This window comes from Salvelinus alpinus, chromosome 14 (assembly GCF_045679555.1).
Source record: "Salvelinus alpinus chromosome 14, SLU_Salpinus.1, whole genome shotgun sequence".
In the NCBI taxonomy this organism is placed as follows: domain Eukaryota; kingdom Metazoa; phylum Chordata; class Actinopteri; order Salmoniformes; family Salmonidae; genus Salvelinus; species Salvelinus alpinus.
Window position 1 is genome coordinate 22,461,955 of NC_092099.1, and position 25,461 is coordinate 22,487,415.

Below are 25,461 nucleotides of genomic sequence, written 5' to 3' on the forward strand. Positions count from 1 at the left end.
AGGGCAGTGCAATAGAGTTTGCATCATCTGTGGATCTGTTTGGGCGGTATGCAACTTGGAGTGGGTCTAGGGTTTCTGGAATAATGGTGTTGATGTGAGCCATTACCAACCTTTCAATGCACTGTCTGTAATAGTTTGCAAGCCCTGCCACATGATATACCTGTACTTGAATGTTTGTTTTCTAAAACTTGCATCATGTTGTCTCCATGGCAGGAGTTGCGAGGGGCGAATAGCAGGATGTCCAAGAACTGGGTGCGTTTTCAATGTATATTTTCAGTTTAGATTAAATTTAACGCTCAGCCTATTTGAAATTGAATTATGGTTTAATGAACATTTTTTATAATGCATTATACTACAATAATATTAATGTTGAAAATGTCTATCAATTTCCAGACTCACCATCTCTTGCAATCTTCCAGGTTCAAGGTGAAGCTAAGACTACATCACCTCTCTGTCCTCTACCATGCATTAGATTTGTGTTTGTGATGTAGTGCTAGAGAAGTGTGGCCAAGGCCAAGGCAAGCTACAGGTCACTTATTTTGTTGAGTTCATCTTGTAGTAAGTTTGCCTCTCTGGGCATAGGCCCTAAAGTTCTGCAGTTATTTGAAGTCATCTTTATTTGATGTTTCAACTTATTTTACTATTCATATTTATTGTACAATGTTCCTGCAAACCTTTTCGCACTGTTTCTCACTGGAGCTCGAAGAGAAAATAAAAGCACCCCAAACTTGTATCAAATCAAATTTTACTTGTCACATGCGCCGAATACAACAGGTGTTTACCTTACTGGGAAATGCTTACTTACAAGCCCTTAACCAACAATGCAGTTCAAGAAATAGAGTTAAGAAAATATTTACTAAATAAACTAAAGTGAAAAACGAAATAAAAAGAACACAATAAAATGACATGACAATAACGAGGCTATAAACAGGGGGTACAGGTTAGTTAAGGTAATTTGTACATATAGGTAGGGGTAAAGTGACTATGCATAGATAATAAACAGCGAGTAGCAGCATTACAAAAACAAGGGGGGGCATTTGTAAATAGTCCGGGTGGCCATTTGATTTGTTTAGTTGTTCAGCAGCCTCATAGCTTGGGGGTAGAAGCTGTTAAGGAGCCTTTTGGACCTAGACATGGCGCTCCGGTACCGCTTGCCGTTCAGTAGCAGAGAGAACAATCTATGACTTGGGTGACAATTTTTTAGGCCTTCCTCTGACACCGCCTAGTACATATGTCCTGAATGTCAGGAAGCTTGACCCCCGTGATGTACGCACTATGATTCCTGGAGGCACAACTCTTTCCTTCAGCTTAGGCCCTAGGTCTCTTTCTTTTTACACAATTTCTTACACTATTACGATTTTTGCCCTATCTGTGCTTTTACTTACAGTCCACGTTCATTACATGCTAATAGGCGGAGATACTAGTTTACTGTGGAATTAGGACCTAGGTAATTGAAGTGGTAGATGTGATTCCACTACGGAAGACATTTCACACGGACGCATTTTGTTCATCATTTATTATCTTCCGCCATTTGAAAGGGTGTCGGCGTAGCTACATTATGAAACCAGCATGAGGGAATGTAGCTAACTGCTAAATAACAGTCAAAACGGTGCTGTATTTTTGGATTCTGACTTCGATAACTTCAGTATTTCACCATGCATTCGCAGATCCTGTGCAAAGGCACGGCTGCGGCTGTGGCTGCGAGGAGAATGCGTCATATTTTAGGTCCTGTCCTGGGCAAAGGCGGCTGGACGTGGAATACTCATGAGGTCAAACTCCTCAACACATCGGCAGGTGACTGACCCTAGCTAACGTTAATAGTAACACTACAGGCTATTATCATAGTGTTCAACTATTGTTTTTGAGCCTAAAACCCCACTTTTGTCGTCTTTAAATGTATATTTAAAGTGTGCTGATGTAACAGGCTAGCAAGTTAGCTAGCTAGCCACACCATGGAAGTAACTAGATTGTTAGCTAGCTGTCACCTGTCACCTACATTTCGTATGTTGCTGGTAGTTAGCTAGCTAAGTGTTTTACAACTACTGTAATCCAAGCTATCAGATTACACTGTCACATTCACATAACATGGCACACTTCCCTAAACAAATCATCCCTAGTTAACGTTAGGCCTACTCCTACTGGTTTTCACTTATGTGGCATTGGTTCCTGCAAACGTTGTATTCGTTTTTTGTGCGGCATCAATCACTGTATTGTACACAATCTTTTTTCTTCTGTGTGTCAGGTGACACAGTGAAGATAGGGGAGATCTCCTACCAGCTCAAAACACCCAGGAACCCAGAGCTAGTGCCCATCAATCATAGTATGTAGCACCAGTGATCTGCTCTACCTTCAATGGAATTTATTTCTGTGTGTGTGTTGTGTATGTGAGAGAGAAAGAGCGAGAGAATGAATGAGACAGTGAGTTTGTTTGCTTGTCCTTCCTTGTGTCTGTGTGTGATAGTGTCAGAGACCCTACCCCAGACTGTGGTCCAGCACCTGCGTTGGATCATGCAGAAGGATCTGTTGGGTCAGGATGTGTTCCTCATCGGACCCCCTGGACCCCTACGACGATCCATCGCCATGAAGTACCTGGTGAAAACAAACACACACACTCACTCTACTAGTCCACTGCGCAATCAAATCCCATTTTAATTGTCACATTCTTCATAAGCAACAGGTGTAGAATAACAGTGCTTACGGGGCCTTCCCAACAATGCAGAATACAATAAAAAATATAATAATAGAAAAAGGAATTGTAACACTTATTACACAATGAGCAATGATAGCGAGTCGATGTGCAGGGTTACGAGGACATTGAGTTAGATATGTACATATACAGTTGAAGTCAGAAGTTTACATACACTTAGGTTGGAGTCATTAAAACTCGTTTTTCAACCAATCCACAAATTTCTTGTTAACAAACTATAGTTTTGGCAAGTCGGTTAGGACATCTACTTTGTGCATGACACAAGTACTTTTTCCAACAATTGTTTACAGACAGATTATTTCACTTATAATTCACTATCATAATTCCAGTGGGTCAGAAGTTTACATACACTAAGTTGACTGTGCCTTTAAACAGCTTGGAAAATTCCAGAAAATGATGTCATGGCTTTAGAAGCTTCTGATAGGCTAATTGACATAATTTGGAGGTGTACCTGTGGATGTATTTCAAGGCCTACCATCAAACTCAGTGCCCCTTTGCTTGACATCATGGGAAAATCTAAAGAAATCAGCCAAGACCTCAGAATTTTTTTTGAGACCCCCACAAGTCTGGTTCATCCTTGGGAGCAAATTCCAAACGCCTGAAGGTATCACGTTCATCTGTGCAAACAATAGTACGCAAGTATAAACACCATGGGACCACGCAGCGGTCATACTGCTCAGGAAGGAGATGCGTTCTGTCTCCTAGAGATGAACGTACTTTGGTGCGAAAAGTGCAAATCAATCCCAGAACAACAGCAAAGGACCTTCAAATCAAATTTATTGGTCACGTACACATGGTTAGCAGATGTTAATGCGAGTGTAGCGAAATGCTTGTGCTTCTATTTCCGACCATGCAGTAATATCTAACAAGTAATCTAATAATTTCGAAGAAGAATATGGTAAAGCACCTTGTGAAGATGCTGGAGGAACCGGTACAAAAGTATCTATATCCACAGTAAAACAAGTCCTATATTGACATAACCTGAAAGGCCGCTCAGCAAGGAAGAAGCCACTGCTCCAAAACCGCCATAAAAAGCCAGACTACAGTTTGCAACTGCACATGGGGACAAAGATCATACTTTTTGGAGAAATGTCCTCTGGTCTGATGGAACAAAAATAGAACTGTTTGGCCATAATGACCTTCGTTATGTTTGGAGGAAAAAGGGGGAGGCTTGCAAGCCGAAGAACACCATCCCAACCGTGAAGCACGGGGTTGGCAGCATCATGTTGTGGGGGTGCTTTGCTGCAGGAGGGACTGGTGCACTTCACAAAATAGATGGCATCATGAGGAAAGAAAATTATGTGGATATATTGAAGCTACATCTCAAGACATCAGTCAGGAAGTTAAAGCTTGGTCGCAAATGGGTCTTCCAAATAGACAATGACCCCAAGCATACTTCCAAAGTTGTGGCAAAATGGCTTAAGGACAACAAAGTCAAGGTATTGGAGTGGCCATCACAAAGCCCTGACCTCAATCCCATAGAAAATGTGGACAGAACTGAAAAAAGCGTGTGCGTGCTAGGAGACCTACAAACCTGACTCAGTTACACCAGCTCTGGCAGGAGGAATGGGCCAAAATTCACCCAACTTATTGTGGGAAGCTTGTGGAAGGCTACCTGAACCTTTTGACCCAAGTTAAACAATTTAAATGCAATGCTACCAAATACTAATTGAGTGTATGTAAACTTCTGACCCACTGGGAATGTGATGAAAGAAATAAAAGCTGAAATAAATCATTCTCTCTACTATTATTCTGACATTTCACATTCTTAAAATACATTGATGATCCTAACTGACAGGACATTTTTACTTGGATTAAATGTCAGGAATTGTGAAAAACTGAGTTTAAATGTGTTTGGCTAAGGTGTATGTAAACTTCTGACTTCAACTGTAGGTAGGGGTAAAGTGACTAGGCAACAGGATAGATAATAGACAGTAACAGCAGCTTATGTGATGAGTGTGGAAGTGTGTAAGTGCCGCTCTTTATCCATGCTGAAGCCTATCTAGGGAGTGGTGCTGTATTACAGGAGTTGCCAAACCTTAGTGAATTTCCAAAACCTATGTTCAACAGTAGCATAGCGCTATAGTTACTATTAATAGTAATATTAGTTACTATTACAATGCAATAAACTATCAAAAGCTGTGTGATAACTAATTACTATTAGTACAAGTATACACTGTAAAGCATTATTGAGTGTTTTCAAAGTGTTATGGAGTACTCTAGTATTAGGAAGTGTTCTGAAGTTTTGTGTTGACTTCCCTGATTGGTTAGGAGCTGACTAAGAGGGAGGTGGAGTATGTAGCTCTGTCCAGAGACACTACAGAGACAGATCTCAAACAAAGAAGAGAGATACGATCTGGAACAGCCTTTTACATAGACCAGGTGAGTACCGTTCATATGTCCGTCAGCCCATCCATCCGTCAATCTATCCGTATGCACTATATAGCTATCAATGTGAACTTCTGAAAAGGTGTTTTAAAACATTGGTCAGATATGTCAGTGGTGTGAACATTAAGACGTTTTGTCTTTTGTCATTGCATCTACATGCTGATGGTTATATGCTTTCTTGTTAAAAACAGCACTAATTTGTTGGTTTCCAATGAGAGCACCTCATTGATCAAAGCTCCACTCTCCAGCAGCACCAACTAACAATCCTATGTACTGGTTAGATAAGCTGCTGTCAATATAAAGACCCCTTTCCTGGTTGGTTTATTTGTGGCTTGGTACTACACTTGGGCTGGGAATTGCCAGGGACCACACGATACTATATCATGATGCTTAGGTGCCTATACGATATGTATTGCAATTCTATATGTATCACGATTTATCACAATTCTATATGTATTGCGATTCGATACTGCTATTTTATAGCGATTCGATGTTCCAAACATATTGCTCACTATGTCTGCAGCAGAGGGTCAAAAGAGAGCCATAATATAAAAGTTTTGATCAGTCATTGAAATAAAAGTGCTGAAAACATGTTCGCTCACCATTTTAAAAATAATTTTGAGGCCAAGTTATAGGAGGAGAAATACCAACGTTTTGGTGCAGGTACAGCCGACTAGCGCTAGCCAACCTTAATAACTGCCTTTTTAGAGAATCGATACTTGTAGTCATAGAATCAATATAATATTGCGATACTCTACTGTATCGATTTTCCCTCCATCCCTATTCTACACTAACCATCTAATGATCAGTGAGATCCACCAGGACACAGTCCATTCTGTGAGCTGGTGAGCTAGCTAGCTGATACATCTGCGATCACAAAGCAGTATCAATGATTTGGCCAGCTAACATTCCTCAATATTTAAAAATAACTTAATATTTCATAAAGATTGGATAGAATTTATGTGGATATGTTATTACTGACTTGTCACCAATGTTCCCGCTAAGCTGTGCGCAGGCGCGTAGCTCCCCAGGACTGCCACGCAGCAGAAATATCAGCCCGCGCAGAGAAGCACAAGATTGAACTTCACCCAACTTTCTAGTTTTCCCCCTTAGTTAACACTATCAACGTTTCCCTTTACTGTGGGAACTGTGATTGAATCAACACAATATTAGCCACTTTCAATGCAACATACTGAAACAGAAAAAACTATGCACCACTTAGTATGCAAGAGTTTTTGTTGTAGGCAGAACGCATCAGAGTAGGATTCTATTGCATTTACACGCACGACTCAGCCCATACTCTACACAGACCGGCACGGCATAACCAATCAGAGCTGCAGTGGGCCTATACGCAAATAGACCATTGCCATATATGGATCTGTGCCATTCACTTTGAACTGGACTGTGTTTACAGCATGAGGGGTCGTAAAATGTTATGGAATGCATTTTCTCCATTGTTTTTGATGGTAGGTCTACATTATGATCAAGTAGGCTACTGTAACTTAAAGCGGGTATAGCCTCTGTGTTCACAGTAAACGCGCAACGTTCAAGTTTGCGCTCAGCAGACCTGAAATTTGCTCCGTTCAAATGATATATTTTTAGGCTAAACCAATGCATGTCCCTTATTATTTAAAAAAAGATAGATGTAATTATATCTCTCAACCTGACCCAAATAAGATGATGGTTCAATGAGATCGATAAGAGGATGCATATAGACTTCAAGGCTCGACATTAACACTTGTCCGGGAAAAAATCCTTTGAGTTTTTAGTAAATGTAAAAAATATCTAGACAAAATTATACGGAATAATAATAATTTATATATTCATATTTATAATAAAATAATAATCATTTATAATAACAATAATCAGGATGTTGTGTCCAATGGGGTAAATGCAGATGGACGAACTCCATGCTGTTATTTAACCCATTTCTGGAGGTGGAAATTATATTTCAGATGGTGTCAGCATAATTTTATTTTCATGAATTTTGGAATAGAATGTTCTTTTAAAAAGTCACCAGAATTGAACTTCTGTCTTTCTACATAAAAATTCTCACGGGAAGGACGCCCTTAGCAATGGGACTGGAATTGGTCAAACTCAAATGTACAAAATTATCCTCTTTCACTAAAAGCATGATGGTCATGACTTTATTACATGAAAGGGGAGGTTAACTTGGCCCCAGACAATCGCCCCTGCTGAGGCGCAGTTGATGAACAGGTGCCTTATTAAACCAATGCTGGGGCGGAGCTAGCATGTTGGAGTGAACGGCTGTGTGTGAGAGGCTCCTGCAACTTTTTTGCGAAATAATCTAACTTAACCTACTTTATGGCACGTTTTACAACAAACGTTTCTTTCTAATACAACATTGTAACTTTCTGTGTAAAAATGCCGAGTAATAAGCGACCAAAGGACAATAAATCCTTATCGGAGGCCTACTCCTCACCAAACAACGAGACAGACATGGCGGAAGGCACAGGCAAAAACGTGACACTTACAGAACTTACCCGGGCGTTGGGAGAACTACGTGTTGCTTTAGCTGAGGATCTTAAGGCTACTATTGCTGAACTGGACACCAAAATCGAGGGCACCATTCGAACGGTCGCGTCGCAGGGCCAGAGTATTGTGGACCTTGAGAGGGCTTCTGAATTCAACGCTGGTAGGATCGACGAGTTAGAGAAGCTGTGCTCGTCACTGCAGGGTAGGGTGCAGAGGCTCTCTGTGAAAGTGGTCGACCTGGAGGGCCGTTCCAGACGTAATAATCTTCGCGTTGTTGGTCTGGCAGAGGGGGTAGAGGCGGGCTCTCGCCCCACCGACTTCTTCGCCAAGCTACTGAAGGATGCAATGGGATCGGATGTTTTGGCTTCGGACCCCCAGCTGGACCGTGCACATCGCGCCCTTGTTCCGGTGCCTGGACCGGGCCAACGTCCTCGCCCAGTCATCATCTGTTGTCACAGTTTCAAGACCAAGGATCTTGTCCTGCGCGAGGCCCGAATGAGGGGCAACCTGTTACATAAAGGGCACCCCTTCCGTGTCTATGATGATTATGCGCCCGATGTGGCAAAGGACCGCGGCGCCTACAGAGATGTCATGACCAAGCTCTACAAACTCCATCTTCGCCCAGCCTTGCTCTTCCCTGCAAGACTAAGAATTACCCCGCCTTCCGGTGAGAAGATCTGGCTCTCCTCGGTTTTGGACGCAGAGAAGTTTATCCGGGAACATACGCCAATCCCCCGTACAGGTTAGAGTGCATTGTCATTGTGTGTTAGGGTCTGCTCATGGAATCGAATCCATACTATACCATAACGGGTGAAACCGTAATGAACGGTCTCAACGAGGGCTACCGAACATGTAAGATGCTGTGGAGGGCGGTCAGTTAAAGTCACTTTCATTCTGGCTGTGTTCAGAGCGATGCCTTCCAGGTTTGACCATTGACACTTTCGGTTGAACATACTTATATTCCCCCATTTTTTGTTGCTGTTTGGTTTCGTTATTTATTTTTCAATTCTTACATTTATTGTTATTACAATACCATTTATTTACTGCTTGCATGGGACTGGGGGTGACGGTTGGGAAGGGGCAGACACAGACACCTGGATAGCAAGTTGAAGTTTTGTGCCGTTCTGCCTCTGTCTTAGCCGAGGGCCGCTCTCCCGATTTAGACCCCCACCAGCCCTCGGTAGTGTCTGTATAGGTGTGTGTACATATAATTACTATTCGTACTTTATAATTATTTTCTCTTAGCATGTTACCATAATGTATGTGTATATTTTAAACTAGTGTAGATTATTATTCTGGGGCATGAATGTTTGTGTAGGTATGTGTATGTATGCATATATATATGTATATATTTTTTTTTATATATTCTTTTACATGTATTTTGGGGGTGGTGTGTGTGTGTGTGTATGTATGTATATATATATATATGTGTGTATATGTGTGTATGTATGTGTGTATGTATGTATATATATATATATAACCTTTTTATTTTTTATTTTATTTTCTGGTTGGGGGTACGTTTAATTTAGAAAAATTCTTGTTTCCTATCTAACCCACAATATGTAAATGTTCTGCTGTCTGTCGGTTGCTGATGGTTCATGTTTAGACCGGCATTGCTTAGCAATATAATCTTGTGCTGCTATATCTTGCTTATCTCAGGGATTGACCCAAGATGACGCTTAAGTGCGCAATATGTTTAAGTTGCAACTTATCCTCTTTAGGTTTATTAGATGTTAATTGAACACTTTACTCGCGGGAGCCTCCTCAGTTCATATGTTAGTAGAAGTTCTAGGATAGTGAGAGGTGAACGTATAGTTGGGATTTTATTTTTGTTTCACCTCTTGTTAGAGGTCGCGCCGTGCTTTTTTGGCATCGGCCAGACAATGTGTTTATTATTTTTATTTTTATATTTTTTTCTCTCCTATTTGTGTATGCCTGTTAAAGGTGGGTTGATCGGGGGGGTAAATGGTGGGGAAAGTAGGGGAACAGGGTGGGAAGTAAAGGTGCTTGTAGGGGGGGGGGGGCTGGTTGGACACTGCTCGGGTGTAGGTGCTACATATGCTGATCGTGACGGTTTGGTGCGCTTGCTTACCTTTTTACTGAGTTACATGTTATGCAGGCCACCATAGGAACTACAAATGAGAGGGGGGCGGGGCTCACATTCACTTCCTGGAATGTCAAGGGTTTAAACGAACCAATTAAGAGAGGCAAGGTCCTAGCCCACTTGAAAGCACTCTCGTCTGATATTATATTTTTGCAAGAAACCCATCTGAAAAATAATTCTCATAGCAGACTTAAATGTAGGTGGGTGGGGCAAGTGTATCACTCTAACTTCTCTGCCAAAACGAGAGGCACAGCGATTCTGGTACGGAAAGGAATTCCCTTTCTACATAAAACCACTATTGTGGATAAAGAGGGTCGTTATGTGATCGTAATAGGAGAGATCCACTCTACTTCTGTAACTCTACTAAATATCTATGGGCCAAACATTGATAACCCCTCTTTTTTCAAAAGAGTCCTTGCCCTGATTCCAGATATCTCCCACACTAACCTGGTCATCGGAGGGGACCTTAACTGTGTGCTAGACCAATACTTGGACAGATCCTCTACCCGGCGAACCCCCACCTCCTATTCAAGTGAATTCTTGAATACCTACATAAAGAATTCTAACTTATTTGATATATGGAGGATCACTAACCCTACGGGTAGGGAATACTCCTTTTACTCTCATGTTCACAATGTTTATACTCGAATTGACTACTTTTTGGTTGATGCTAAACTACTCCCCTATACCTGTAATGTGAGGTATCATGATATTATAATCTCGGACCACAGTCCACTCACCTTCTCCCTGAGATTGGCTGACATCGTACCAAACGAGAGGGTCTGGAGGTTGAATCCTCAGCTCCTCACAGAACCAACATTCTGTGAACATCTTAAAGACCAAATTGCATTTTTCTTTGATACCAACGACAACACAGAGACTTCCCCAACATTATTGTGGGAAACACTGAAGGCTTATTTGAGAGGCTGTATCATCTCCTTTCAGACTACCAGGAGTAGGCAAAACAGGGGAAAATTGGTAGAACTGGAGGGACAAATTCACTTACTGGATAGCGAGAATGCTAGACATCCATCTATGGAGAAACATAAAAAAATTACCTCTTTAAAATTTGAATATAATCAGATTCTCTCAGCTAAAATTGCTAAATCCTTTCTCTACGCCAAGCAAAAATATTTTGAGTTTGGTGACAAACCACACAAATTACTCGCCAGACAACTTCGAAAAAATGTGAGTGACCGAATGATTCACAAAGTTAAATCGACTTCTGGGGAATTACTCTCTTCCCCCAAAGACATCAATGACAGATTCCGACAGTTTTATGAGACTCTATATACATCTAAAGCAGATCCTAACCCCTTAATTATGCAAAACTTTTTGGAGGACTGTAATCTTCCTGCCCTGAACCAGGAAGATTCTAACTTCCTGAATAAGGAAATTTCTCTAGCAGAAATTCGAGAAACAATTAAATCTCTAAAGAGTGGCAAGACCCCGGGCCCAGATGGATACCCTGGTGAATTCTATAAAACATTCAGCAACATGCTCTCTCCCTACCTGCACAAAATGTTGGTTCAGGCCAAGGAGGAGGGAGCTCTCCCGTCTACTTTGGATGAAGCATTCATTACAGTTATACATAAGAAGGGTAAAGATCCGGAAGAGGTAGGGTCATACAGACCAATATCCCTCCTTAATACAGACCAAAAGATTTTAGCAAAAACCCTGGCTAACAGGCTTAGCACTTTAATTGGCAAATTGGTCCACTCGGACCAGACCGGCTTTATCCCGAACAGAAACTCATACTTCAATCTCAGGCGCCTCTTCAACATTATGTATTCTCAGAGGTTAACCAACATGGACCTTGCCGTGATATCTCTTGACGCCGAGAAGGCTTTTGACCAAGTTGAGTGGTCCTATCTGTTCAAAGTCCTACAGAAATTTAATATTGGAGATGGGTTCATAAATTGGATCCAGCTTTTATATAGGAACCCCTGTGCGAGAATACTCACTAACCAATCACTGTCGCCCCGATTTAACCTTTACAGAGGGACAAGGCAGGGTTGTGCGCTGTCGCCTATGCTCTTCGCCCTAATCATTGAACCTCTCGCTCAGGCGATTAGATCTGATCCAGCAATACACGGCTATAATACTAAAGATACTCTAAATAAGATCTCCCTATACGCAGATGACATTCTCCTCTATGTAACAGAACCCCAAGCTAGTATTCCAGCTATTCTTGATGTGATTAATTTGTTTGGTACCTTCTCGGGATACAGAATAAATTGGAACAAGAGTGAATTAATGCCCATACGGTTACAAAACACCTCCTGGCTAGAACATCTTCCAGTTAAGTTATCTTCAGAAAAATTTACCTATCTAGGAATTGTAGTTACCAAACAATACTCCTTACTATTTAAAGAGAATTTCCCCCCTCTGATGCAAAAACTCAAGACAAACATACAATTTTGGAGAACTCTCCCAATTTCCCTGCTCGGAAGAATTAACGCCATTAAAATGGTCTTCCTCCCACAACTACTCTACCTATACCAGAACATCCCAGTATTCATACGCCGGGGCGGCAGCGTAGCCTAGTGGTTAGAGCGTTGGACTAGTAACCGAAAGGTTGCGAGATCGAATCCCCGAGCTGACAAGGTACAAATCTGTCGTTCTGCCCCTGAACAGGCAGTTAACCCACTGTTCCTAGGCCGTCATTGAAAATAAGAATTTGTTCTTAACTGACTTGCCTAGTTAAATAAAGGTAAAAAAAAAAAAAAAAAAAAAAAAAAAAAATCCTTTCATAAACAACTGGACTCAATTATCAATCCTTTCATCTGGGATTATAAAACACACAGGATAGGTAAAAAACACCTCTGCAAATCCAAGATGGAAGGAGGATTGTCTCTCCCAAATTTTATATTTTATTACTGGGCCGCTAACCTCCGCGCAGTTACGTTTTTGCTGGATGACGCACGTCCGTCACCCAGCTGGCTTAGTATGGAACGTGAGGAGTGTCACCCCTTCTCTATCGGTGCTGTGATTTTGTCGCCTGTCAATCTGGAGAGGTCACTTTATCGTAACAATCCTATTATACATAGCACAGTCCGAATCTGGAAGCAAATCAAAACCCACTTCGAGCTTAGACCAATGTCATTCATGCTCCCTGTTGCCAGGAACCCCTCCTTTGCCCCCTCTAACCTTGATAACACCTTTGAGCAATGGGGAGAGTTGGGGATAAGTACCATAGGGGATTTATATATAGAAGGGACCTTTGCTTCCTTTGAGTTGCTGAGGGAAACTTATAATCTTCCCAGAAGTAACTTCTTCAGATACCTACAAATCAGAGACTATGTTAGAAAACACCTCCCAACATTCGGGAACGCTAAGCCTTCCATGTTTGACGGATGCCTAAAAACATCCCCCACCTCAGACAAACTGATATCTCGTTTATATGATGCTTTTCAATCTGTTAGCACACCTTCTACAGATGCCATTAAGGCAAAATGGGAGGAAGAACTAGGGACTGACATCTCAGTGTCAGACTGGGAAGATAGCTTGGAGTACATCCACACCTGCTCCATTAACTCCAGACACCGTCTCATACAATTCAAGGTATTACACAGATTACACTATTCCAAAACCAAACTGCATAGGATATTTCCTGATACATCCCCTATGTGTGATAAATGTCAGGCTGCACAGGGTACACGACTCCACTGCTTTGCCCTATGCTCTAGCTTGTATGGATACTGGAGTGGAATTTTTAGGATCCTCTCGGAAGTTTTGGAGACTTCAATTGATCCAGACCCGCTTCTGATAATCCTGGGAGTGTCGGATTCCCTAAACGGATTAACCAACCCCCAAAAACAACTCATCTCTTACAGTCTCATTTCAGCAAAAGAATTAATCTTGTTGTTTTGGAAAAAGAGGGAAGCGCCCACTACCAAATTATGGCTCAGCGAATTGGCAAACACTGTACACTTAGAAAGAATTAGATATATTCTGAACAATAAATTATCAACATTTGATCAAATCTGGCAGCCTTTCCTCTACTACTTAGACCATGTGGCGCTGTGAATTTGTACTTTTTAACGCACTCTCAACTGTAATATTTTAATCCACCTTTGGTCAGCGTGTGCTGGCACCGCCACCCGAGCAGTGGGGAGGGTAATAAGGGGTAGGGATAAAGGGGGGGAAGAAGGGGGGGAGGGATAAAGGGGGGGAGGGGTAGGGGGGGAGGGGTAAGGGGGGACACCTACCCTCTTTCTTTATACCTGTCCATATTCTGTATGTCTTGTTTTGTAATATTTGTTTTGTACCCGGAACCCTGGGTCTTTTTGTTTCTGTCTGCTATTTTATGTATAGATAAGAACTGTATACCTGGCTTTTATACCGATACACCATTCTTGTATGTGTTCAATAAAAAATATTTGAACGATTTAAACCAATGCTACATAGGCCTACTTCGGTTGTAAAACCATCACTCTAGCGCTTAATATTGGGAGCTGAGAAATAAATCTGACCTTTGGAAAGCTGGGATTCATATCTTAGTTAGTTATCTTGCTTTGAAGTAGCCTACTTTAGCCATTTGATCCCTGATTTATTGAATGAGGAATTATTTTACAAAGAAATAAAAAAGTATATGGTTGTAATTGTGACGTTTTATAGGATATGAAGGGTGGCCAACCATCCTCCAGGAGAGGATTAAAGGGGCAGTGTTGTATTTTGAGACCAGCTTGAATATGCAAAAATGCCAATAGAAAGAGGGTAGCCTACATTTTAAAGATAATAATACATTTTATTTTGTAAAGTGGTTCCTTGCATCATACAAAACAATTTTCAGTTACCTTTTTGGCCCATTTGTGTCACAGACCTTTTTTGGGGGGGAACACGTGACAATCAAAAGTGGCAAAACATGTTAATGTCAAGCCCTGTAGACACTCATCCACTGGTCTCTACTCTGCCTAGAAACAGTCAGCTGGGTCACCATGGAGACAGGGTGTTAATAAACTGCAGTGATTCCCCCAGGGGGAAGCCCTCAGATCATCCCCTCCCTAGGGTTCAGATGATAGACCCTAGATGATTGATCCTAGGGCCATTCAATCAGGGAAAACATCATCCATCCTGCACTTCAATAATTCATTTTTGCGGCCTACTTTATTCAACTAGACAATATGGTAAATGTATAATTTGCTGCAAGGATCAAATTGTTGCAGGAAGAGGCAGAGCAATGTTGCTTTTGGCCTACTCCTCTCCTCCTCCTCTTCTTCCAATGAAAACAAAGCAACCAGGATTAGTGTTTCCACCTCTCCTCCCCCGCTTCCACACTGGCCACCATCCATCCCACCAAAGAGAAAACAGGTGTCCATTGTTCCCATGGCAACAGGTGCTGAATAGCTGCACCATTATGGATTGAGCTAATGACAAATTTGTCATTTACTTCAGCAATGGCTGTTTTGGCTAGATTTGGTCATGTGTGTGTGTGTGTGTGTGTGTGTGTAGATCGGGATGCATGAAACTGGTTTTCTGTCAGGATTGGGTACTAGCAGAAGGGTGTGTTGACAAGAGCATCAGTGTATTCCTGTGGGCCTTGCGCTCATTTGGAGACCTATATTCAGGCTTTGTGTGTCAACCCATCTGCTCTCCTCTCCTCTTCCCTCTCTTCTCTCACTAATAGACTCCTCCAATTCAACATCCTTGTAGTCAGCATCTAATATAGATAAGGGGCTAGAAATAATCACTGTCCTCAGAGATTTTTCTGCCATAGAAATCCTTCGGCGGGCCGCATAAGCATTTTATCTAAGCCCAATCGGTGTTTTCTTAGTGTTATTTTTAAAAATATATTTCCGGCATAAAAACGCTTTCAGGTATGTAGAAAAGATAATGGACTAATATATTTTTTATAATATAATCTTTGAGAACTAACAATCACCAAAATAAAAACTAGACAGTCAAGGAGAATTGAAAATTCCAAAAATAATGAATTTAGCAGTATTGATTTTATTATGTTTGAGCAAAATAACACAGCATTAGCCATGACAAAATGTGTATTGCAGGATCAAATCAAATCAAATGTATTTATATAGCCCTTCGTACATCAGCTGATATCTCAAAGTGCTGTACAGAAACCCAGCCTAAAACCCCAAACAGCAAGCAATGCAGGTGTAGAAGCACAGTGGCTAGGAAAAACTCCCTAGAAAGGCCAAAACCTAGGAAGAAACCTAGAGAGGAACCAGGCTATGAGGGGTGGCCAGTCCTCTTCTGGCTGTGCCGGGTGGAGATTATAACAGAACATGGCCAAGATGTTCAAATGTTCATAAATGACCAGCATGGTCAAATAATAATAATCACAGTAGTTGTCGAGGGTGCAGCAAGCCAGCACCTCAGGAGTAAATGTCAGTTGGCTTTTCATAGCCGATCATTGAGAGTATCTCTACCGCTCCTGCTGTCTCTAGAGAGTTGAAAACAGCAGGTCTGGGACAGGTAGCACGTCCGGTGAACAGGTCAGGGTTCCATAGCCGCAGGCAGAACAGTTGAAACTGGAGCAGCAGCACGGCCAGGTGGACTGGGGACAGCAAGGAGTCATCATGCCAGGTCGTCCTGAGGCATGGTCCTAGGGCTCAGGTCCTCCGAGAGAGAGAAAGAAAGAGAGAAAGAGAGAATTAGAGAGAGCATACTTAAATTCACACAGGACACCAGATAAGACAGGAGAAGTACTCCAGATATAACAAACTGACCCTAGCCCCCTGACACATAAACTACTGCAGCATAAATACTGGAGGCTGAGACAGGAGGGGTCAGGAGACACTGTGGCCCCATCCGATGACACCCCCGGACAGGGCCAAACAGGAAGGATATAACCCCACCCACTTTGCCAAAGCACAGCCCCCACACCACTAGAGGGATATCTTCAACCACCAACTTACCATCCTGAGACAAGGCAGAGTATAGCCCACATAGATCTCCGCCACGGCACAACCCAAGGGGGGCGCCAACCCAGACAGGAAGATCACGTCAGTGACTCAACCCACTCAAGTGACCCACCCCTCCTAGGGACGGCATGAAAGAACACCAGTAAGCCAGTGACTCAGCCCCTGTAATAGGGTTAGAGGCAGAGAATCCCAGTGGAGAGAGGGGAACCGGCCAGGCAGAGACAGCAAGGGCGGTTCGTTGCTCCAGAGCCTTTCCGTTCACCTTCACACTCCTGGGCCAGACTACACTCAATCATATGACCTACTGAAGAGATGAGTCTTCAGTAAAGACTTAAAGGTTGAGACCGAGTCTACGTCTCTCACATGGGTAGGTACCATTCCATAAAAATGGAGATCTATAGGAGAAAGCCCTGCCTCCAGATGTTTGCTTAGAAATTCTAGGGACAATTAGGAGGCCTGCGTCTTGTGACCGTAGCGTACGTGTAGGTATGTACGACAGGACCAACTCGGAAAGATAGGTAGGAGCAAGCCCATGTAACGCTTTGTAGGTTAACAGTAAAACCTTGAAACCTTGAAAAAATGTAGGGAGGCTAGCACTGGAGTAATATGATAAAATTTTTGTGTTCTAGTCAGGAGTCTAGCAGCCGTATTTAGCACTAACTGAAGTTTATTTAGTGCTTTATCCGGGTAGCTGGAAAGTAGAGCATTGCAGTAGTCTAACCTAGAAGTAACAAAAGCATGGATTCATTTTTCTGCATCATTTTTGGACAGAAAGTTTCTGCATTTTGCAATGTTACGTAGATGGAAAAAAGCTGTCCTTGAAACAGTCTTGATATGTTCGTCAAAAGAGATCAGGGTTCAGAGTAACGCCGAGGTCCTTCACAGTTTTATTTGAGACGACTGTACAACCATCAAGATTAATTGTCAGATTCAACAGAAGATCTCTTTGTTTCTTGGGACTTAGAACAAGCATCTCTGTTTTGTCCGAGTTTAAAAGTAGAACGTTTGCAGCCATCCACTTATGTCTGAAACACAGGCTTCTAGTGAGGGCAATTTTGGGGCTTCACCATGTTTCATTGAAATGTACAGCTGTGTGTCATCCGCATAGCAGTGAAAGTTAACATTATGTTTTCGAATGACATCCCCAAGAGGTAAAATATATAGTGAAATCAATAGTGGTCCTAAAACGGAACCTTGAACACTGAAATTTACAGTTGATTTGTCAGAGGACAAACCATTCACAGAGACAAACTGATATCTTTCCGACAGATAAGATCTAAACCAGGCCAGAACCTGTCCGTGTAGACCAATTTGGGTTTCCAATCTCTCCAAAAGAATGTGGTGATCGATGGTATCAAAGGCAGCACTAAGGTCTAGTAGCACGAGGACAGATGCAGAGCCTCGGTCTGACGCCATTAAAAGGTCATTTACCACCTTCACAAGTGCAGTCAGTGCTCAGGATAATAGCTTTAAAACGGCAATATTTTATCTTAACTCCATGGCAGAATATGTCCAATCACAGGAAATTTGTTTTAAAACTGCAAAAAAAGGCGTCTAAGGCGTTACTACAGACCCGGGTTCATTCCCAGGCTGTGCCACAACCGTCCCATAGGACGGTGCACAATTGGCCCAGCGTTGTTCGGGTTAGGGGAGGGTTTGGCCGGGGGGGCTTTACTTGGCTCATCGCGCCCAAGCCAGTCCTTGTGGAGGGCCGGGTGCCTGTAGGCTGTTCACGGTCGCCAGTTGAACGGTGTTTCCTCTGACACATTGGTGTGCTGGCGGGTGTTAAGGAGCGTGGTTAGGCGGGTCATGTTTCGCAGGACGCGTGACTCCACTTTCGCCTCTCCCGAGCCCGTTGGGGAGTTACAGCGATGAGACAAGATCGTAATTGAAATTAGGACATTTTTGGAAATGTGGAATTGCAGGAAATTGGCTTAAAATTGCTAACATTTCTCTACACCACCAAGATGGGGGCCTCTCAAATGTTCTCTAAAATTCAGCTGCGCCACATACCTCGCCCCCTGCCATGCCAACCACCTAAGTCCCTTTTTGATCCAATAAAAATCCTGGTCCTTTGGAATCAGGTCCAACTCTAATTATATTAAACATCCTCCAACCCAGGAGGCTAGTCAATCTGCAAATAGACGTCATTACAGTGATTGGAATCTCACCTTCAATAATGACCTAGTTGGACCAATGAATGCCCTAGCCTTGTGCTTTAGCTTATTCTATGGCATGACAACAGGAATGGAGTGGCTGGAGTCGATTATGGATTATTGAGAATATTGAGTGCTACCGTACCATACAGGTAACCGACAAAATAATGGAACACTTAGTAAATGAGGGATACAAAGTGTATTGAAAGCAGGTGCTTCCACACTGGTGTGGTTTCTGAGTTAATTGAGTATTTAACATCCCATCATGCTTAGGGTCATGTATAAAAATGCTGAGCTAGCCATTATTTTGGCTACCATGGCTATACTCCCATAGGATGAAAATGCCCCCATCCACAAGGCATAAGTGGTTACTGAATGTTTTGATGAGCATGAAAATGAAGTAAACCATATGCCATGGCTGTCTCAGTCACCAGATCTCAAACCAATTGAACACTTATGGGAGATTCTGGAGCAGTGCCTGAGACAATGTTTTCCACCACCATCAACAAAACACCAAATTATGGAATTTCTTGTGAAAGAATGGTGTCGCAACCCTCCAATAGAGTTCCAGACACTGGTAGAATCTATGCCAAGGTACATTGAAGCTGTTCTGGCTCGAGGTGGCCCAACGCCCTAGTAAGACACTTTATTTCGGAGTTTCCTTTATTTGGGCGGTTACCTGTAGCTATCAAGTCAACTACAACTACTAGCTAGCCGGTTCTCTTGCCTCTTCTCTCCAGCTTCCAGGCCATATCCAACGCAAGGCAACAGTCCCATTGCTCTGTGGGGTTCTTATTATAAAAAGCCAGAGAAAGTATTTTGAGGGATGTTTTTCTTTCTCTTCCAACCATATCGTCCTCTTCTGTATCCAACCCAACCCAAACCCAGCACAACACACACACAACACACACACAACACACACACAACACACACACAACACACACACAACACACACACACAACACACACACACAAGGCCTGCTTATGGTTTTGCGTCCTCTTGCCATCCTGCGTCACTCCACATTTCTACCAATTATCTGATTACAGTGTCCTCTGGGCTGAAAATGGACCAATGGTTTATATATAGTCGTCTGGTTCCAGCTATAGTTTTTATGGTTGCTCTTCCCAGAGACCCGGGCCGTGTATTTACATGTAAACCTAATTATATGGCAACATTGCTCTGTGGTCGGCCCAGATGGCTAAGGTTTCTTGCCTTTGACGTCAGAGCTGTTTGATTTGCCTACACACACACGGATGCACACACACTCACACAGTTTATCTTCTTAACACAATAGACCTATCACACGTCTGGTTAGGGTAGAATATAGCCTGTGTTAAAATAGACTATTTTGACCCAGAAGGACATTCTTAGGAACGCATTATGGTAGGTCTGTGTTCAACGAAGCGGGGTAGTTTGACTATAAAGATAAGGGTAAACTTTTACGTAGTAATGTCGATATAGGAACATGGGTTGGGAAGGACAAGCAGAGGTAGTAGTGCTTGCAGATACACAGGGATTCAGGGAACAGTCCTGTTAGCCTGATGTGTGTCAATCAACTCAACAACAAAGCAGTCAATCGATCAACCAATAAAACCAATCAGTTCATCACATGTAATTTGCGTAGTTTTACAGTGTCTAGTTTATGTGTAATGTATATCTAAAGTTGTTTTGCAGTGTGCGGTGCGGGCGGCGACAGAGGGCAGGATCCTGGTTCTAGAGGGGCTGGAGAAAGCGGAGAGGAACGTTCTCCCGGTTCTGAACAACCTGCTGGAGAACCGAGAGATGCAGCTGGAGGACGGACGCTTCCTCATGTCCTACCAGCGCTACGACAAACTACTGACGGTGAGACCTGTGTGTGTGTGTCAGCTGTGTGTAGGCGCATTGAGCCATGTGTGCTGCTCCAGCGTACAAAGGCAGTTGATTTAACCCTGTCCCCTGCAGGAGCACACCAAAGAGGAGCTGGATGCGTGGCAGATTGTGCGTGTGAGCGAGGACTTCCGGGTCATTGCCCTGGGACTTCCTGTCCCCCGGTACAAAGGCAACCCCTTGGACCCGCCCCTCCGATCCCGCTTCCAAGCGAGAGACATCTACTACCTACCCTTCAAGGTTAGAGCAATGATCCCAGATCAACGAGCCTATCCTATGGGCTATATTAATTACAGATGTGGGTAAGAAGGAGAAACACTTTGAAGCACCAGTGTCGTGTCTGATTACTTCATATTTCTTTTCTCTCAGGATCAGTTGGAAATCCTGTACGTTGTTGGACCAAACGTGCCTGCCGAGAGGTAAAGACACACACACACACACACACACACACACACACACACACACACACACACACACACACACACAAATGCTGTACAACTTTGAACAGAGTTAAAATTTCGTAATAGCCTAATACGTGTGCTGTGTTGTCTCTTTGTATCTCAGGGTATCCCAGCTGCTGTCGTTTGCCACCACTCTCTGTTCCCAGGAGTCATCCAACCTGGGTCTGCCTGATTTCCCTGTGGACAACCTGCCTCCTGCTCTCACAGTACTGGTAAGACCGATGGAGGGAGGGAGGGATGAGAGAAGCATGAAGGAGGGGGAGGAGAGGAGTGAGGGTGTAGGGCTAGCCTTGCTCTGCCTGACTTCTCTGTGGACAACCCGCCTCCTGCTCTTCCAGTACTTTTGAGAAACGTCTGGAGGGAAAATGGATGTAGAGGTGAGAGACAAGGGAGTGAGGACATAGAGCTGCTTGACAGATATCCTTAGTATAGGTCTACTCCTCCACGTTATTAAGAGTCAATTCACCCACAATCAATCAATTAGACAATAAGTCAACCAACTTATCAATCAATTAATTAGTCAATATACAGTACCAGTCAAAAGTTTGAACACACCTATTCATTCAAGGGTTTTTCTTTATTCTTACTACTTTCTCCATTGTAGAATAATACTGAAGACATCAAAACAATGAAATAACACATATGGAATCATGTAGTAACCAAAAAAGTGTTAAACAAATATATTTTATATTTGAGATTCTTCAAAATAGCCACCCTGAGCCTTGATGACAGCTTTGCACACTATTGGCATTCTCTCAACCAGCTTCACCATATGCTGAGCACTTGTTGGCTGCTTTTCCTTCACTCTGCGGTCCAACTCATCCCAAACCATCTCGAATGGTTTGAGGTCGGGTGATTGTGGAGGCCAGGTCATCTGATGCAGCACTCCATCACTCTCCTTCTTGGTCAAATAGCCCTTACACGGCCTGGAGGTGTGTTGGGTCACTGTCCTGTTGAAAACAAATGATAGTCCCACTAAGCGCAAACCAGATGGGATGGCGTATCGCTGCAGAATGCTGTGGTAGCCATGCTGGTTAAGTGTCCCTTGAATTCTAAATAAATCCCTGACATTGTCACCAGCAAAGCACCGTCACACCTCCTCCTCCATGCTTCACAGTGGGAACCACACATGCGGAGATCATCCGTTCACCAACTCTGCGTCTCACAAAGACACAGTTGTTGGAACCAAAAATCTCAAATTTGGACTCATCAGACCAAAGGACAGATTTCAACCAGTTTAATGTCCATTGCTTGTGTTTCTTGGCCCAAGCAAGTCTCTTCTTATTATTGGTGTCCTTTAGTGGTGGTTTCTTTGCAGCAATTCGACCATGAAGGCCTGATTCACACAGTCTCCTCTGAATAATAGATGTTGAGATGTGTCTTACTTTAACTCTGTGAAGCATTTATTTGGGCTGCAATTTGAGGTTTAGTTAACTCTAATGAACGTATCCTCTGCAGCAGAGGTAACTCTGGGTCTTCCTTTCCTGTTGCGGTCCTCATGAGAGACAATTTCATCATAGTGCTTGATGGTTTTTGCGACTGCACTTACAGAAACTTTCAAAGTTCTTTCCATAATACGGACTTGGTCTTTTACCAAATATGGCTATCTTCTGTATAACACCCCTACCTTGTCACAACACAACTGATTGGCTCAAACCCATTAAGAAAGAAAGAAATTCCACAAATTAACTTTTAACAAGGCACACCTGCTAATTGAAATGCATTCCAGGTGACTACCTCATGAAGCTGGTTGAGAGAATGCCAAGAGTGTGCAAAGCTGTCATCAATGCAAAGGGTGGCTACTTTGAAGAACCTCAAATATAAAATAGATTTTGATTTGTTAAACACTTGATTCCATATGTGTTATTTCATAGTTTTGATGTCTTCAGTATTATTCTACAATGTAGAAAATAGTACAAATTGAAGAAAAACCTTGAATGAGTAGGTGTGTCCAAACTTTTGACTGGTACTGTATATTCCGTTTCAACCAACCAACCCTTTCCCTGTTCCTGTGTGCTTCCAGGAGCAGTTTCCCATGCTGTCGTCCCAGCAGCTAGTGCAGAGGCTCTACCCCTACCAAGCCATGTTGGGGAAGGAGGGCTGCACCTCCGTGGAGGGGGTTCTTAGTGTAAGAACACACATGGACAGGCATGCACAGTTACACAGACATGCACGTGCACACACACACACACACACACACACACACACACACACACACACACACACACACACACACACACACACACACACACACACACACACACACACACACACACACACACACAGCTGACTGTTGTCGTCTCTCTCCAGAGGTTTGAGTTGCTGGACGAGTGTCAGCAGCCGGCTTCCAGTGCTGTCCTGATGGTGGCGCCAGCGAGCACAGAGCGGCCCGGCCAGGCGGGAGCCCAGGCTGACGTCACGATCCGCATCACAGATAAGGACATCACCTTCCAGGTAACACAAACCCTTTGTGATTGTGGACCATTCTGTAGAGAAGGCTGACTACTGGGGCAGTGAGGGGTTTGGAGGAATGACATACCAGAGTTGAAAGAGATGTTCTGGTCCACAGCCATCTACTAGACGATATATGGCTTTTGTCCTCAGTTCTAAGTCGCCTGGTCAATGAGAATGGTGGCGTTATCTGCAGTTCTTTGAAAGCTCTTATTTGTTCTGTGTTTGAACTCTCATGTGGGACGCTGGAAGTGTGTGTGTTTGATCTTCTGTGAGGCCCCATATCTGCCGGATTATGAGAGAAAGGGAAGTACGTAATATGGATTGAAGATGGTGTGTGTTGATGTGTAAAAAAATGATGATATCTGGTTGTTTTTCTAGTTAATATGAACTTGTCTCTCTGTTTTCTTTAGCGTTACTGGATTCCTCTCTTCTTTCTTTTTCTCTTTCTCTCTCTATATATACAGTGCATTCGATCCTAGTCCTATTTTTGCTTTGTCATTATGGGGTATTGTGTGTGTGGATTGATGAGGGGAAAAAACAAAAAACAATACATTTTAGAATAAGGCTGTAACGTAACAAAATGTGGGAAAAGTCAAGGTGTCTGAATACTTTCCGAATGCACTGTATGTATGTACAGTGAGGGAAAAAAGTATTTGATCCCCTGCTGATTTTGTACGTTTGCCCACTGACAAAGAAATGATCAGTCTATAATTTTAATGGTATGTTTATTTGAACAGTGAGAGACAGAATAACAACAACAAAATCCAGAAAAACGCATGTCAAAAATGTTATAAATTGATTTGCATTTTAATGAGGGAAATAAGTATTTGACCCCTCTGCAAAACATGACTTAGTACTTGGTGGCAAAACCCTTGTTGGCAATCACAGAGGTCAGATGTTTCTTGTAGTTGGCCACCAGGTTTGCACACATCTCAGGAGGGATTTTGTCCCACTCCTCTTTGCAGCTCTTCTCCAAGTCATTAAGGTTTCGAGGCTGACGTTTGGCCACTCGAACCTTCAGCTCCCTCCACAGATTTTCTATGGGATTAAGGTCTGGAGACTGGCTAGGCCATTCCAGGACCTTAATGTGCTTCTTCTTGAGCCACTCCTTTGTTACCGTGGCCGTGTGTTTTGGGTCATTGTCATGCTGGAATACCCATCCACGACCCATTTTCAATGCCCTAGCTGAGGGAAGGAGGTTCTCACCCAAGATTTGACGGTACACGGCCCCGTCCATCGTCCCTTTGATGCGGTGAAGTTGTCCTGTCCCCTTAGCAGAAAAACACCCCCAAAGCATAATGTTTCCACCTCCATGTTTGACGGTGGGGATGGTGTTCTTGGGGTCATAGGCAGCATTCCTCCTCCTCCAAACACGGCGAGTTGAGTTGATGCCAAAGAGCTCCATTTTGGTCTCATCTGACCACAACACGTTCACCCAGCTGTCCTCTGAATCATTCAGATGTTCATTGGCAATTTTCAGACGGGCATGTATATGTGCTTTCTTGAGCAGGGGGACCTTGCGGGCGCTGCAGGATATCAGTCCTTCACGGCGTAGTGTGTTACCAATTGTTTTCTTGGTGACTATGGTCCCAGCTGCCTTGAGATCATTGACAAGTGTAGTTCTGGGCTGATTCCTCACCGTTCTCATGATCATTGCAACTCCACGAGGTGAGATCTAGCATGGAGCCCCAGGCCGAGGGAGATTGACAGTTTTTTTGTGTTTCTTCCATTTGCGAATAATCGCACCAACTGTTGTCACCTTCTCACCAAGCTGCTTGGCTATGGTCTTGTAGCCCATTCCAGCCTTGTGTAGGTCTACAATCTTGTCCCTGACATCCTTGGAGAGCTCTTTGGTCTTGGCCATGGTGGAGAGTTTGGAATCTGATTGATTGATTGCTTCTGTTGACAGGTGTCTTTTAAACAGGTAACACGCTGAGATTAGGAG

General features: G+C 43.1%; 1 protein-coding gene across 2 annotated transcripts in view; it reads left to right on the plus strand.

Annotated features, from left to right (window-relative positions):
• Positions 1–1,491: 1,491 nt before the first annotated feature.
• Positions 1,492–25,461, plus strand: part of vwa8 (von Willebrand factor A domain containing 8) — a 99,663-nt gene continuing 75,693 nt past the window's right edge. The window contains exons 1-10 of one of the 2 annotated variants that reach the window (XM_071340825.1): positions 1,492–1,794; positions 2,243–2,320; positions 2,462–2,592; positions 4,979–5,089; positions 20,410–20,577; positions 20,677–20,841; positions 20,971–21,020; positions 21,166–21,274; positions 23,086–23,190; positions 23,373–23,516. In XM_071340825.1, coding sequence (XP_071196926.1) covers positions 1,656–1,794; positions 2,243–2,320; positions 2,462–2,592; positions 4,979–5,089; positions 20,410–20,577; positions 20,677–20,841; positions 20,971–21,020; positions 21,166–21,274; positions 23,086–23,190; positions 23,373–23,516 — 1,200 coding nt within the window. In that variant the 5' untranslated portion in view covers positions 1,492–1,655. The remainder of the gene's footprint in view (positions 1,795–2,242; positions 2,321–2,461; positions 2,593–4,978; positions 5,090–20,409; positions 20,578–20,676; positions 20,842–20,970; positions 21,021–21,165; positions 21,275–23,085; positions 23,191–23,372; positions 23,517–25,461) is intronic. The other variant, XM_071340824.1, reaches the window with a different exon arrangement.